Source organism: Sturnira hondurensis, unplaced genomic scaffold (genome assembly GCF_014824575.4).
Source record: "Sturnira hondurensis isolate 20B ecotype Veracruz unplaced genomic scaffold, ASM1482457v3 Scaffold0007222, whole genome shotgun sequence".
Lineage (NCBI taxonomy): Eukaryota > Metazoa > Chordata > Mammalia > Chiroptera > Phyllostomidae > Sturnira > Sturnira hondurensis.
The window spans coordinates 2,047,077-2,062,818 of record NW_028079853.1 but is presented as its reverse complement, the minus strand read 5'-3'; the positions used below and the strand labels follow the sequence as shown (position 1 = coordinate 2,062,818).

The following is a 15,742-nucleotide window of genomic DNA, read 5'->3' as shown; positions in this document are numbered from 1 at the left end:
TAGATTCTTGATTTCATTCAGTTGTCAAATACTGGTTAATCAAACTGTTGGAGGGTGTGTTATTAATTTCTTTATTGGAAGGATATTTACTTCCCTATGATTTCTCCTTTTGATTACCTTTTGGTTTGTCCTCTGAAACTAGTTTTGATAAATTATACTTTTTTATGTTGTTGAGGTTGAAAAGGGAGTTCTTTTGCTTTAGTAGTTGGATGGTTATATATTTCAGGAGGGAAAATATAGCATATTATGATATGGTATGTAAAACATTCATTCTTTGCATAATAGCCCCCATAGAATTATAGAGCAGAAAGGAAACTGAGATCATTGAATCATAACCTCTTGTTTTTCTGTGCTAAAATTGTAAGGTAGGTATTTTTTCACTTCCTTTTCTAAGCTCTGCACTTCCTTATTGTGAGGTGTCTCATCATTCTACCTTTCTCACATATTCTGTCCATAGACTGTCCAGAGATCCTAATGGTTTTTACTCTGACTTGTTCCATGCTTCAGTCAAAACATCCAATTAAAACTTAACATTCCCCAAAAGTTTGTTTTAGACAATCTAATTATATTAACTCACAGTAAAGATATGAAGAACCAATAGTTTTTTTAACTCTCCAATGATATATTTACATTTTATTAAAATTAAAATCCTAATTAAATTAGGATTTTGCTAAGCAAAATTAACATCTAATTGATGAAATAAATGGGAGATATATTTGCAAACAGAGAGGGGATCTTAAACAATGTCCCTTAATGATTATTCTCCATATTCTGTTGTTCTAAGCTCCCTACAGTGAGACAGTTAGTGCTGGCTGTAGGCTCTTGCCTTGTTCAGTCCCATTTTACAAAAGTACGTTGCAGTTATTATGTCATTTCTCCATGCCGTCATCTCAAATAGTTTCACCTCTCTCCTTTTCTCTTTTTCCTCAGGTATGCAGTAGTATTAATTTTTCAAATGACAAAATTTAAGATGATAATAATTTGCTCAAGAATATATTTTCATATATTTTGGGTATACCCATATTAAGTGAATACAAATAGCTTTTGAAAAAAAACTTTGCAGGTGCTTCAAAGCTTTTCATTTATAAAGGTTCTCAAAATGCTGGAATTTTGTCTTAAGAATCTGAGAATCAGCTGATCCACCTACAAGAATGACAATAAACAAAACAACAAGCCTAATAAAACCAAATGTGTGAATACATTAAAAAGGTTTTCAGCCCTTAGTTTTATTCTTGTTGTTGATGCAGGTAGAATTTTTCTAGATTTATTGAAATAAAACCAGTCATTTTTCATGAGGATAGATTCATTTTCTTTTGTCTTCTTTTTAGATATATTTTATTGATTATGCCATTACAGTTGTCCCATTTCCCCCCTTCATTCCCCTCCACCCTGCACACCCCTACCTCCATTCCTCCCCTTTGGTTCATGTCCATGTGTCACAAGTTCTTTAGCTTCTACATTTCCCATACTATTCTTGCCCTCCCCCTCTCTATTTTCTACCTACCATCTACGCTACTTATTCTCTGTACCTTCTCCCCCTCTCTCCTCCTCCCACTCTCCTGTTGCTAACCCTCCATGTGATCTCCATTTCTCTGGTTTCACTCCTGATCTAGCTGTCCACTTAGTTTGCTTTTGTTTTAGGTGTGGTTGTTAATAACTGTGAGTTTGCTGTCCTTTCACAGTTCATATTTTTTGATCTTCTTTTTCTTAGATAAGTCCCTTTAACATTTCATATAATAAGGGCTTGATGATGATGAACTCTTTCAACTTGACCTTATCTGAGAAGCACTTTATCTGCCCTTCCATTCTAAACGAAAACTTTGCTGGATAAATCAATCTTGGATGTAGATCTTTGGATTTCATGACTTGGAATACTTCTTTCCAGCTCCTTCTTGCCTGTATGGTCTCTTTTGAGAAATCAGCTGACAGTCTGATGGGAACTCCTTTGTAGGTAACTGTCTCCTTCTCTCTTGCTGCTTCTAGGATTCTCTCCTTCATTTTAATCTTGGCTAATGTCATTATGATGTGCCTTGGTATGTTCCTTCTTGGGTCCACCTTCTTTGGGACTCACTGAGCTTTCTGGAATTCCTGGAAGTCTATTTCCTTTGTTAGATTGGGGAAGTTCTCCTTTATTATATGTTCAAATAAGTTTTCCACTTGTTGCTGTTCCTCTTCCCCTTCTGGTACCCCTACAATTCTGATGTTGGAATGTTTAAAGATGTTCTGGAGGTTCCTAAGCCTCTCCTCATTTTTTTGAATTCTTGTTTCTTCATACTTTTCTGTTTGGTCATTTCTTTCTTCCTTCTGGTCCACTCCATTGATTTTAGTCCCAGTTTTCTTTCCATCACTATTGGTTCCCTGTGCATTTTTTTTTTCATTTCACTTAGCGGAGCCTTCAATTTTTTCATCTAGTTTGCGGCTAAAATCAACCAGTTCTGTGAGTGTCCTGACCACCAGTGCTTTGAACTGTGCATCTGATGGGTTGGCTATCTCTTTGTCACTTAGAAGTATTGGCTCTGGGGCTTTGAGCTGTTCTTCTTGAGCCATACTGTTTTGGTCTTTTCGCACCTTTTCGTTATGTATGAGGGCCGAAAGCTTACCTAAACTATCACTGGGGTGGGTCAGCCCAGTCGCTGGTTGTGACTGGGGGCGGGGTCAGAGAGGGAGCAGTGGCATTTATTCCACTCTTTCTCAGATTTCGGTCCCCTCTGCTGCTTCCCACAAGCAAACTGGGCCCTTCTGGTGCTGGTTCTCTGGTAGGTGGGCTTGTGTACATTCTAGGACCCTGTGGGTCTCCAACGAACTCTCCTGAGGCTGGAAACCTCTCCCAGCATCTCAACCCCCAAAGTTTTTTCAGTCAGTGCTTTTAGGCTTTATTTCCCATCACTGGGGCCCTGGTTTGCGGGGTGTGTCTCACTGTTTGGTTTTTTTTGCCTGGTTTATCTGCACGTCAATGTGTGACCATGGACAGCCAGCCACCTTGCGCCCTCACTGGGTCTGCCCATTGCCACCTCACTCCTGGGATCTGCCAACCGTCACCTTCGAGCCCGGGTCTGTCGGGCAGCCACTGCTTTTTCCTGCCATGACCCCTCTCCACCGGCCACTGACTCCACCCTTCTTACTGGTCTGGATGAATGGTTCATTGTTGTCCGACTTCGGTACAGTTTAATTTTCTGTTTGTTTTTAGTTGTGTTTTCGTTTCTAAATCTTTGTTGTCCTTAAATTTGGTTGTGCGAGGGGGTACAGTGTTTCACCTATGCCTCCATCTTAGCTGGAAGTCCAGACTCATTTTCCATATGATCTTCACTCATAAGAACTCATAGTGAAGGAAGGAAACTATAGAATAAGAGATGTTTTTTATTGTATTTTTTTCATTACCATGTAGTCCTTCTATACCTCCCTCTCCACTTCAGTCACCACACTGTTGTCCATGTCCCTGAGTCCTTTTACCTTTTTGCTCAACCCCTCCACCCCCTATTCTCCCCCCACCCCTTAGCTGTCATTCTGCTATCTATGAATCTGTTTATATTTGGCTTGTTAGTTCATTTTGTTCATTAGATTCCACATATAGGTACAGTCACAAGGTATTTGTCTTTCTCTGACTGGCTTATTTCATTTAGCATGATGTTCTCCAGGTCCACACATATTGTAACAAAAGGTAAAATTTTCTTCTTTTTTATGGCCAAGTAGTATTCCATTGTATAAATGTCCCATAGTTTTATCCACTCATCTACTGATGTACACTTGGGCTGCTTCCATATTGGCAATTGTAAATAATGCTACAATGAACATAGAGGTGCCTATGTTCTTTCGAACTAGTGTTTTGGGCTTTTTTGGATACATTCCTAGAAGTGAGATCACTGGGTCAAAAGACAGTTCCATTTTTTTATTTTTAAATATTTTATTTATTTATTTTTAGAGAGAGGGGAAAGGAAGGAGAAAGAGTGGGAGAGAAACATCAATGTGTGGTTGCCTCTCATGTGTCCCCTACTGGGGACTCAGCCTGCAACCCAGGCATGTGCCCTGACTGGGAATGGAACCAGCAACCCTTTGCTTCACAGGCCCGTGCTCAATCCACTGGGCTATACCATCCAGGGCAAGACAGTTCCATTTTTAATTTTTTGAGGAATCTCCATTGTGCAGCCACTGTGGAGATTTGACTTTCATACAGAGCAGGTGGACCTAATTTGTAAAAACACTGAAGTTAACATAGTCTGGGAAAAAGTAATATTCTTTATATAAAGCGGTAATTATGCCAGTCCAATATGCTGAGGCTTTGGAAGAACCTGTATGTGAATTCTAGCCTCCACCACATATATGTTATATTACTCTGGGAACATTCTCCAAACTCTCAGCCTCAGTTTTTTAATATGTAAAATGGTAATAATAATAAATAAATTTAAAAATTTTTTAAGGATTAAGTAAGATAGCATAAACAACCTAGCACAATATTTGGTGCATGGTAGAAAATAAATAGTAGTCACCATTATTCTTGAAGGGTTATATTTATGTGTTTATGAGGAATGCCAGTGAATGTAATTTATTTAGACTTTCAAAAACATTTATTGGGCTTGGCAATAAAACTGTCAAAAAGATGGTCTGGCATGTGGTAGGGCAGACATGGGATGTTCTATAAATGATTAACCCAATGCTTAGCAGATGTTTCACAGTGTAGAAGAGTTTGAGTAACATGTCTCAGCAGAATAAATTTTGAATTTGGGCTAGGACTAGTTTTACAATGTGTATCCAGATAAAGGAATAAACATTGAAATTTCTAAGTTTGGAAATGGTACCACTTTTTGCTGTCATGAAATGATGGGCTCATGGGCATTGACTACAAGGAGATTTTCTGAGGTATCAGAGACGCTCTGAGTAAAGTGTGTGTTAAATTTTTGTGTCAGAAAATACTAAAAAGTACAGTAATGGAAAGTAGGTTTAAAGTTATATTTATACTTAATATTCTCTGATCAGTGTGGAATATAAGAAGTGGGATGGATTTTGGAGTTAGTTGAATTAAGTCAAATCCCAGGAAGTAAATTTGTTACAGTAATTTTGAATTCTTTTATGGAGATAGTGATGTTATGTGACATTATAACTGAAATAGTCAGAATAGTGATCAACACTGACAGAAAACTATTAAGTACAAATTAGGAAGTTTTTCTGTTCTTTATGTAACATAAATAATTGTATTATAAACCTGAAGAAAATAACATGGATAAAGGAAATCCAGAGAGAATAAATACAGTGAAATTGGTGGTGAAGGTTCCAAACCAAGGGTAACTGAAAGAAATAAATTATTTAGTCTGGAATCAGCAATTTACAAGAGAATGCATTTGACATTTGGAAGCATGACCATGAGATTATTCAACAAATTCTAAAGTTCTAGAACTATACTTAACCCTTTGAAACTCAAAAAGTTGTATACTTTTTAAAAAACTTGTTTGAAGGTAAATAAAAAACAACATTACTTAAGTAAAAGATAACAAGGGATGAAATGTGTTAGTCCTAATAGTAGAATAATTAGAAATGAAAATAGGTTCAGAATAGTTTTGATAGACTTATTGATTATAAGTTCATGCTTATCATTAAGTACATCTATATATATTTTTAGTGCATTTCTGTCTTTTTAGTAATCTCAGTTACTATAGGCATTTATGGATAGGGTTTAGGGGCTTGTAAATCCCTTGAAATTATATTGTATTTGATATGTATTTTTATGTATTTTTGTGGAGAGGATCTATAGCTGGTCTAAAGTTTTCATCAGATGCCCATAGGGACTTATGACTTAACACATACACAAAAGTTAAAAAATTGTACTTAAAGAGGCTATATGAGTGGAGAATTCTCTGATAGAGAATGTGGCTTGAGTTCTTGACTTGACCTTATACTGGTTTTATTACTGATGAGTGCCCCATTGGCAAAATATGGGTGAGAATATTCAATTCAAATAGATGTTGTAAAGATAAAAAATAATAACTTATTATAAAGGAAAATAACCAGTTTTTAAATACAAAATAGGTTCTACTTAACCTATTGGCAGAATTTTACATTAGAAATACTATTTTTTTCTTCACCTGAAAACATTTTTTCATTGGTTTTAGAGTGAGAGATGAAGGGAGAGCGAGGAGCATAGATTGGTTGCCTCTCATGTGCCCCTGGCCTACGGGTCCTGACTGCAACCTAGGTATGGGCCCCAAACCTGCAGCCTTTCAGTTACTGGATGATGCTCTAACCAGCTGAGCCACACTGGCCAGGGCAGAGATGCTTCGTTTGACCCACACAGTTAACCATTCAGAACTATCATGAATGAGTTGTAAATGCTCCCAAATCAAGATCTTTTATACAGAAATCTGGATTACCAGTTTATCTTTTAAAAATCGAAAGATAATCTGGCAATACCTAGCCCATATTCTTTTTGGCAGCAGTCGGCTAGAGCCAAGTTATAGTTGTCTCTTGAGATTGGACTTATTCATTCTCTGGGTCTGTGTGGTTCCTGCTGGTCTGCTGCTTCACTGCTTGGGGTTACCTTTCTGACTTCGAAGGATTATTTAGATGTAGTCTAATGACAGTCATACCTTCTCAGTATTGTCATTTGTGTCAGTGTCAGAAAAACATGGGAGGTCAGAGGGCCATGGTTTTACTTTAGGATGTAATTTCTAATGTTTTACCTATTATAGAGAATTTTTATTGTCAAATATTAAGTAATGGGTGCCTCCTAATGAGAACACAATTATGCTAGTGAAAAGTACAAAAGGAATATGTCAATATCTACCATAAAGAAACGATAATCTTGCTTCATTGGTAAGATTTTGAGGATAATTCTTATTAGCAAAATATCTTAATTTCTGGTAAATCAACAAAAAGAAATAAGTCCCTAAATTATAAATGGGAAAACTGGGGCATAAGGAAAAGTTGACTAGGTTAAGATATTTTGAAAAGTAGTAAGATAATATTTATATATCAGTTATGTAACAAATTAACATTTACAGAATATAGCCTATTCATTTATCTGAAATTTATAATTGTTTATATTAACATCATTCTTTTGGAGTGAGAAGAGGATATATCATCTCTTGTTATAAATCTGTATTTTAGGTCTTTTTCCTTCAATGACCATGTATGACATATAAAAGATAGAAGATAAAATATATAAATTAAGAGCTTAAAGTTTATATAATTTATTTTTACTGTGAAAAAAAGATTCGTATCTTATTAGTGCATTCCTTTGTTTTCTGGGCAAGACAGGGTATTTGGCCTTTACCTAGTTTTCTCAAATAAAATATTAAACTACTAAAAAGAAAAAAAAAGAAACAGTGGTCCTAAAGTAAAGGTGAATATAATCCTCAGGAAACGATTGGAAAACAAGCTTCTATACATAATTTAACTTAAATTACTTTATACCTAAAAATAAGTTTGGAAGTGGTTCAGAGAAGGTTTAACAAATATAGGGCCCAGCACAAACAACATCCCTTTTTTTATTACAGTCTTTTATTACAAAGTCATAAGTATGTAATTCTGTAACATAACAATACCACACTCAAGCTCAACACATGACATTTTAGGTGAAATGTTCAAATCAAAACTATAAATTATTACACCCATATCATTGCCCTACCAATGACACTCAAACAGGTGTTACTTCTGCCAGACCCTGTATAAACCAGAGAAAATGACCAAGATCTCTTATGTACCCGTTATATTAAAGGCATCATGCTAGGAGCCACAATTATGGAGGAATTAAAGTATGAGGCATTGTGCTTTAAAAAATTACAGCCCAATATGACATGTTCACAAAGAATGAAATAATTTTAGGTAGTATATGTTAGATTTTGATGAATGATATGGTAAATGCTACAAATATGGATAAGAATTGAGATTTTGGAAAGTAGGGGAAAGCCTAAACATATCTATCCCTTCAGGGAAGAGGGAACTTTGAAATAGGATTCAGATTCTAAGAGAGCAAAAGCACAGGAAAAAGCCAAAGGGCAAGCTTAGGTACTTTGTTAGTTTAGCCTTTTGTTGATTGGAAACTACTTTGTCCTAGGCAAGAATGGAAGAAGTCTCTGAAAAGGTATGTGAAAGAAGACGCAGCTACCTTCTCTCCCCATTGGTTGATGTTGATATCAATGAAACTGACGGCAAAAATTGTTGGCCAAGCTCTCATCTTTTTATTCTAGCTGGATTTTGTGTTTCCTTATTCTAGCTTTAGCAGATACCAGTTGCATAATCTTGGGCAAAGGACTTAATTTCTTACACCCTCACTTCCCTTATCTGTAAAATAGGGATATTCACTACTTTATAGAATTATTGTGAAACTTAGAGATAAAAGTGAACAGGAAAAAAATTTTAAACAAACTAATTAGCACATAAGTTATACCTGTTGTTATTATTGTTTTGTTTTGTATCTTAGTTCACTCTCTTGGATTTATCTGCCTTCTCTTCTGCTTTGTACTTTCTGTTCAGAACTCTGTGACACTCAAGCTGAGTTCTGATTTTTCTCTTTAAAATTACTTCATAAGTTGACACTAACAGTTATTTCTCTAAGACCTCTTCCAAAACCTTTCTCCAAAACCTCTTTCAAGCATCTAAAATTTAACACCTTAATTATCTTTCATCTTTATCATTACCTTGCTACTACTAACAAATGCCTCAATTTATCTTCTGTCTAATCTTTATGCTCAGTCTTACTACCTAAGAGTACATTGTAACAAACATTTTTCATATTGCTTATATTGTGTTTTGCTCCTATATGCTTTTTTATTTTTTATTTTGTTAATTACATTGTACTGTTAATGCTATTGTAGTTGTCCCAGTTTTTCCTTTTTGCCCCCTCCACCTAGCACCCCTCACTTTCTCATGTATCCCCAAACCATTTTTCATGTCCATGGATCATGCATATAAGTTCTTTGGCTACTCCATTTACTATACTGTACTTTATATCCCCGTGGCTATTCTATAACTACCTATTTGTACTTCTTAATCCCCTCACCTCTTCACTCATTCCCCTCACCACTCCTATCCGGAGACCATCAAAATGCTCTCTTACCCATGACTCTGTCTCTGTTCTTCTTGTTTACTTAGTTTGTTTTTTAGATTAAATTGTTGATAGATATGGATTTTTGCCATTTTATTTTTCATAGTTTTGATCTTAACCTTTTTCTTAAATAAGTCCCTTTAACATTTCATATAAGAAAGGTTTGTTGATGATGAACTCCTTCAATTTTTTTATTTTCTTGTCTGGAAAGCTCTATCTGCCCTTTGATTCTAAATGATAGCTTTGCTGGGTTGAGCAATCTTGGTTATAGATCCCTGCTTTTCATGACTTTGAATATTTCTTGGCAGTCTTTTCTAGCCTGCTAAGCTTCTTTTGAGAAATCAGCTGACAGTTTTATAGGAATTCCCCTGTAGGTAACTAACTTATTTTCTCATGTTGCTTTTAAGATTTTCTCATTATCTTTAACATTTGACATTTTAATTATCCGCCTTGGAACAGACCTCTTTGTATCCATCTTATTTGGGACTCTGTGTGTTTCCTGGATTTGCATGCCTATTTCCTTCACCAAATTAGGAAAGATTTCTTCCATTATTTTTTCAGATAGATTTACAATTTCTTGCTCGCTCACTATTCTCCTTCTGGCACCCCTATGACGTTCATGTTGAACCTCTTGAAGTTGTCCCAGAGGCTGTTTATACTATCCTCATTTTTTGGACTATTTTTTCTTCTTGTTCTACGTGGTGGTTTTTTGCTTCCTTGTGTTCCAAGTCATTGATTTGATTTTTGGCTTCATCCACTCTACTATTGTTTCCCTGTGAAGGGTTCTTTATTTCACTTAGTGTATCCTTCATTTCTGACTGGATCATTTTTATGCTGCTGAGGTCCTCACTAATTCCTTGAGCATCCTTATAACCAGTGTTTTGAACTCTGCACCTGATAGATTGCTTGTCTCCATTTTGTTTAGCTCTTTTTCTGAAGTTTTAATCTGTTCTTTCATTTGGGCCATGTTTCTTTGTCTGCTCATTTTGGCAACCTCCCTGTGTTGTTTCCACATATTAGGTGGAGCTTCTTTGGCTCCATATCTTGGTAGTGTGGCCTAGTGCAGTAGGTGTCATGTAGGGTCCAGTGGCACAGCCTCCCCTGACACCCAAGCTGGGTACTTGAGGTGCTCCCTTAGTGTGGGCTGAGTAAACCCTCTTCTTGTAGTTGAGGCTTGGTTGCTGTTGGCAGGTCAGTGGGAGGGATTTACCAGGCAGTCAGCTTCAAGGATTGACTATGACCACTGACCACCAACCTCTCCCTCTGTGGAGGATCAGCTGAGCAGGGCCAGAGTGTTGGTGCTCAGACATGTTCTGTAGCTGTCCACTGGGTGTGCTGGGCCTGGGTTTTCCCAGGTATTTTGGGCCAAGGTCAGTCCCTACCTGTGTTTTGCCTCAGGCCACCCTGCCTGAGCTATAAAGCCATATGAGGTGGTGCTGCTTGTGTGAGGCTTAGAGACACCCAGGTGAAGACAAGCTGTGCTAGTTTCAGGCCTGGGGTTCACTGAGGCCAGCTTGTTTGGGAGGATTTAAGAAGTTGTGCCGTGTGATCCAAGATGTGGTGTTCATATGGAAAACCAGCTTGGGTGGGCCCATAAATTGGGTGGAGCGGAGTGTGTAGGAATCACCAAGGCAGTTCAAATGATGTTAGCCAGGTCGACAGAGTCTCAGATATGGCACCATCTTGCCAGCTTTGAGAGAGGTTTAGGAAGAGGACAGATGGCCTCTGCTTGCCTTTATGCCAGACACTTCAGTTTCTCTCAGTATGCCACTGGTGCCTTTCAAGCTGCTACCCCAGTACTAGAGCTCAGAAAGAGTAAGTCTGAGTAGCTAAAACTGTTTGTGGGTTCTTTAAAAGGAACTGCTTGGGGCTATCAGAGTTTCTTCCACCAACTCAATCCCCACTGGTTTTTGCAGCCAGGAGTTGTGGGTACTTACCTTCTTGGCACTGGAATTCTGAGCTGGCAGGCCTGGTGTGGGGCTGGAATTTCTTGCTCCTGAGATACCTCTCTTGAGTTTTTATCCACCACACATTGGGATGGGACCAGCCCATTCCGTGCTTACTCTCCTCCTACCAGTCTGGACGAAGGTGGTTTCTTTAATTCTATAGTTGTCAGACTTCCATTCAACTCAATTTCTGATGGTTCTGAGTGAGGATTGTTCTGAGTGATATTGTAGTTGTAATTTTGATGTGGTTGTGCGAAGAAGAGAGCCATATCTGCCTGTGCTGCCATCTTGACTAGAAGTCCTTTATTGCTTATATTATTTTATAAACTTTTTCTTAAAATCTGTAAGTATCAAGATTTTGTAACAGTCCCTTCAAGGAATCTTGAAGGGACTGTTATATTATGTATTAAATTTGAATTAAAGAAGCATGAAGAATAAACCATATTATAAAGAATACTTGAATTGCAACCATACATTGATGTTTCTCTTCCTCTCTCTTTCCCTTCCCCTCTAAAGATAAATAAATAAAATATTAAAAAAAAAAAGAATACTTGAATTGGTGTTTAAGGAATAGAGGAATGGATTTTATTTCTTTTCATAGAGTTGTTATGAGAATTAAATATGAGGTGTTAAGCAAGGTGCTTGGCATATAATAAGTGTTACATAAGTGTTAGGTACTATAACTGTGATTGTGAAGAGGGCCAACCTTTGTTTATTGGCACAATGGTGATTTGATGAGCACTTAGAAGATTGACTAGTATAGTTCCCTAATATTCACTAATGAATACTTATTACTTTGGATTCAAACTTTTTGCCTTGGTGCTTTCCTGTTACTATTAAGGTAAATCTGCCCTGGCTGGTGTAGCTCAGTGGATGGAGCGCAGGCCTGCAAACCAAGCAGCTGTGGTTCGATTCCCAGTCAGGGCACAAGCCTGGGTTTCAGGCCAGTTTCTGGCAGGGGACACATGAGAGGCAACCATGCATTGATATTTCTCTCTCTCCCTCCCTCTCTTCCCCTCTAAAGATAAATAAAATCTTATAAAAAAAAGAGATAAATCTCTTGCAGTTGAGGTCATTGGAAGGAGCCTTTCAGAGGCTGATACTGTTTTTTTCTTAATCTGGTTGCTGATATGTCCCTTTTGTGAAAATTTGTCAGACTTATGATTTATGTTCTATTTTGCATGTATGTTATATTTTAATAAAGAGGCAACCTAGAAAAAAAGAAATATAACCCAAGGAATTCTATATCTGAAGTATCAGTCCAGCACAAATAATGCCCCTTTTTTATTACAAAATCTTTTATTACAAAATCATAAGCATGGAATTGTGTAATGTAACTATCACATTCAAGCGCTCCATATGACATTTTAGGTAAAATGTGTAAATTAGAATAATAAATTATTATGCCCATATTATTGTCCTAACAACCACACTCAAGCAGGCCTTACCTCTGCTGGACCCCACATATTGATGTGAATTATTTTTAAGTGGTTTTCATATCTTAGAAGTTTTTAAGCCTGCCTGTTCAGCATGTGAAGTATATCTCAGTACCCTAAATTCCTTCTAGGTGATATATTTTAATGACATCATTTGAATTACAATTTAACTCAATATGATAACTATTTGAAGTTCTCTGAAGTGGCAGATATGGTTAAATTTATACATCCTGTAGTGGTGTATATGTCCATGAAAAACTCAAGCTGTTAAACTAAATAAGAATGCTTTTTCTTAAGTTTCCCTGTGAATATGTGTTTGCCATGTATTAATTCATTTTGCATTCTGCTAGGGCAGCAAACAAGTAGTAGTAGGTACCCATGATGGCTTAAAAAAAGTGTGGGAGAAAAAGGACTGAAAATTGAAAAGATTTCACTAATTTCAGCTTTTACCCATTGTGAAAACACTGACATTATTTAGTTTGTAGCATTGGAACAGTGTAGTCTAGTTCGTATTGATATAAACAGGATTCCAGGGAGCATGATTTGAAGAATACTGTTTTAGAGTATAGCTATTTCTTTTTTTCTCAGAATTATATGTATAGAAGTAAGCTAGATTTTGTTTGTGTATTTGTGATATAAAGATTCTTTTAAATCATTTCAATTACTGGTTGTTGAAAAATAATTTATCCCTCTGAAACACGCTCATATTTTTGATATCCAGATATTCAGCTGTTGTCCCATCTTGTAAAAATCTGTCTCTGTGTCTGGTTTTAGATGACTTCAAACCTGCTTCTGTTGACACTTCTTGTGAAGGAGAGCTTGAGGTCGGCAAAGGTGAACAGGTGACAATAACTCTGCCAAATATAGAAGTGAGTATTTCTATATATTTAGACTAAAGGGATATTTTTGTAAGATTTCCACTCAATTTAAATAAAATAATTACACAACTCATGTAGTGATAGTTAAAGTAGTTAATACACACAGAGAAGAGAAAAAACCCTGTATTTTAGGTAAAACAATCTAAAAATATTTTAATCTATTTTAAATTATATTTTACTGATTATGCTATTACAGCTGCCTTAATTCTTCCCCTTTTGTCCTTCTCCACCTAGTACCCCCTACTCCCTCAGGCAATGCCCCTACCATTGTTCACATATGTGGGTCATGTGTATAAGTTCTTTGGCTACTCCATTTCCTGTATTGTGCTGTACATCCCCATGGCTACTCTGTAACTATTTATTTATACTTTTTAATCCCCTCACCTCTTTACCCACTCCCTCCCTCATTCCCATCTGGCAACCATGTGGAAACTAACTTCTTTTCTTTTGCTACTTTTAAGTCTCTCTTTATATTTGATCTTTGGCCTTTTAATTATGATGTGTCTTGGAGTAGGCCTCTTTGACCCATCATAAGTGGGACTGTGTGTGTTTCCTGGACTTGCATGTCTATTTCCTTCACCAAATTAGGAAAGATTTCTTCCATTATTTTTTCAGAGAGATTTCTAATTTCTTGCTCGCTCTCTATTCTCCTTCTGGCACCCCTATGACATGCATGTTGAACCTCTTGAAGTTGTCCCAGAGGCTGTTTATACTATCCTCATTTTTTGGACTATTTTTTCTTCTTGTTCTACGTGGTGGTTTTTTGCTTCCTTGTGTTCCAAGTCATTGATTTGATTTTTGGCTTCATCCACTCTACTATTGTTTCCCTGTGAAGGGTTCTTTATTTCACTTAGTGTATCCTTCATTTCTGACTGGATCATTTTTATGCTGCTGAGGTCCTCACTAATTCCTTGAGCATCCTTATAACCAGTGTTTTGAACTCTGCACCTGATAGATTGCTTGTCTCCATTTTGTTTAGCTCTTTTTCTGAAGTTTTAATCTGTTCTTTCATTTGGGCCATGTTTCTTTGTCTGCTCATTTTGGCAACCTCCCTGTGTTGTTTCCACATATTAGGTGGAGCTTCTTTGACTCCATATCTTGGTAGTGTGGCCTAGTGCAGTAGGTGTCTTGTAGGGTCCAGTGGCACAGCCTCCCCTGACACCCAAGCTGGGTACTTGAGGTGCTCCGTTAGTGTGGGCTGAGTAAACCCTCTTCTTGTAGTTGAGGCTTGGTTGCTGTTGGCAGGTCAGTGGGAGAGATTTACCTAGGCCAGTCATCTGCAAGGATTGACTATGACCACTGACCACCAACCTCTCCCTCTGTGGAGGATCAGCTGAGCAGGGCCATATGTGCTAGTTTCAGGCCTGGGATTCACTGAGGCCAGCTTGTTTGGGAGGATTTAAGAAGTTGTGCCGTGTGATCCAAGATGTGGTGTTCATATGGAAAACCAGCTTGGGTAGGCTCTTAAGTTGGGTGGGGCAGAGTCTCTGGGCATCTCCAAGGCTCAAACAGTTCAGCTCAAACAGTATTAGCCAGGTCAACAGAGTGTCAGATATGGCTCCAGCTTATGAGGTTTATGGCTCTGTTCGGAGAGGGTTTAGAAGTGGGACAATGGCCTCTGCTTGCCTTTATGCCAGACACTTCAGTTTCTCTCAGTATGCCACTGGTGCCTTTCAGGCTGCTATCCTGGTGCTGAAGCTCAGAGGGAGTGAGTCTGAGGAAGTTGGTGGTGGTTTATTTAAAAACAACTGCTTGGAGCTCCAGGAGTTTCTTCCACCAACTCAATCCCCACTGGTTTTTGCAGCCAGGAGTTGTGAGGACTTGTCTTCTTGTCACTGGAGCCCTGGGCTGGTGGTCCTGATGTGAGGCTGGGATTCCTTGCTCCTGAGATATCTCTCTGGAATTTATATCCACCACACGTGGGTATGGGACCAGCCCATTCTACCTCTGTGCCCCTCCTACCAGTCTGGATGAATGAAGTTTCTTTAATCTGTAGTTGTCAGACTTCCATTCAACTCCATTTTGTAGTTGTCAGACTTCATTCAGCTCATTTCTGATGTTCCTGAGTTATGGTTGTTCTATATTTTGGTTGTAATTTTGATGTGGTTATGCAAAGAGAGCCAGATCTGCCTATGCCGCCATCTTGACTGGAAGTCTTAATGCATTTTTAAAGTTTCAACAGTTATATCAAATAACTTGATATAATTAGATGTCTAAATGAATGTTTTTAAATTTATTTCTATAAGTCAGATCGTATACTCCAAGTTAGGAATAATAACACATCCTCTCCCTTCTAGTTCTAATCTGTAAAAGCAAGTAGGCACGTAAACATGTAGTATTATCAGTCAGAGCATGTATAAAATTCTGTGCAAGCTCATAAGTGGATTCAAATACTCTGTCTTGTGGAGTCTTGGAAGGCTTCCAATGGAGATGCTGTTTGAGCTGAGC

At 37.6% G+C, this 15,742-nt stretch overlaps 1 protein-coding gene across 2 annotated transcripts in view; it reads left to right on the top strand.

The window, feature by feature from the left end:
- EAF2 (ELL associated factor 2) overlaps positions 1–15,742 on the top strand; it is a 50,931-nt gene that overhangs the window by 681 nt on the left and 34,508 nt on the right. The window contains exon 2 of one of the 2 annotated variants that reach the window (XM_037051516.1): positions 13,191–13,285. In XM_037051516.1, coding sequence (XP_036907411.1) covers positions 13,191–13,285 — 95 coding nt within the window. Of the gene's footprint in view, positions 1–13,190; positions 13,286–15,742 lie in introns of those variants that run through there. The other variant, XM_037051517.1, reaches the window with a different exon arrangement.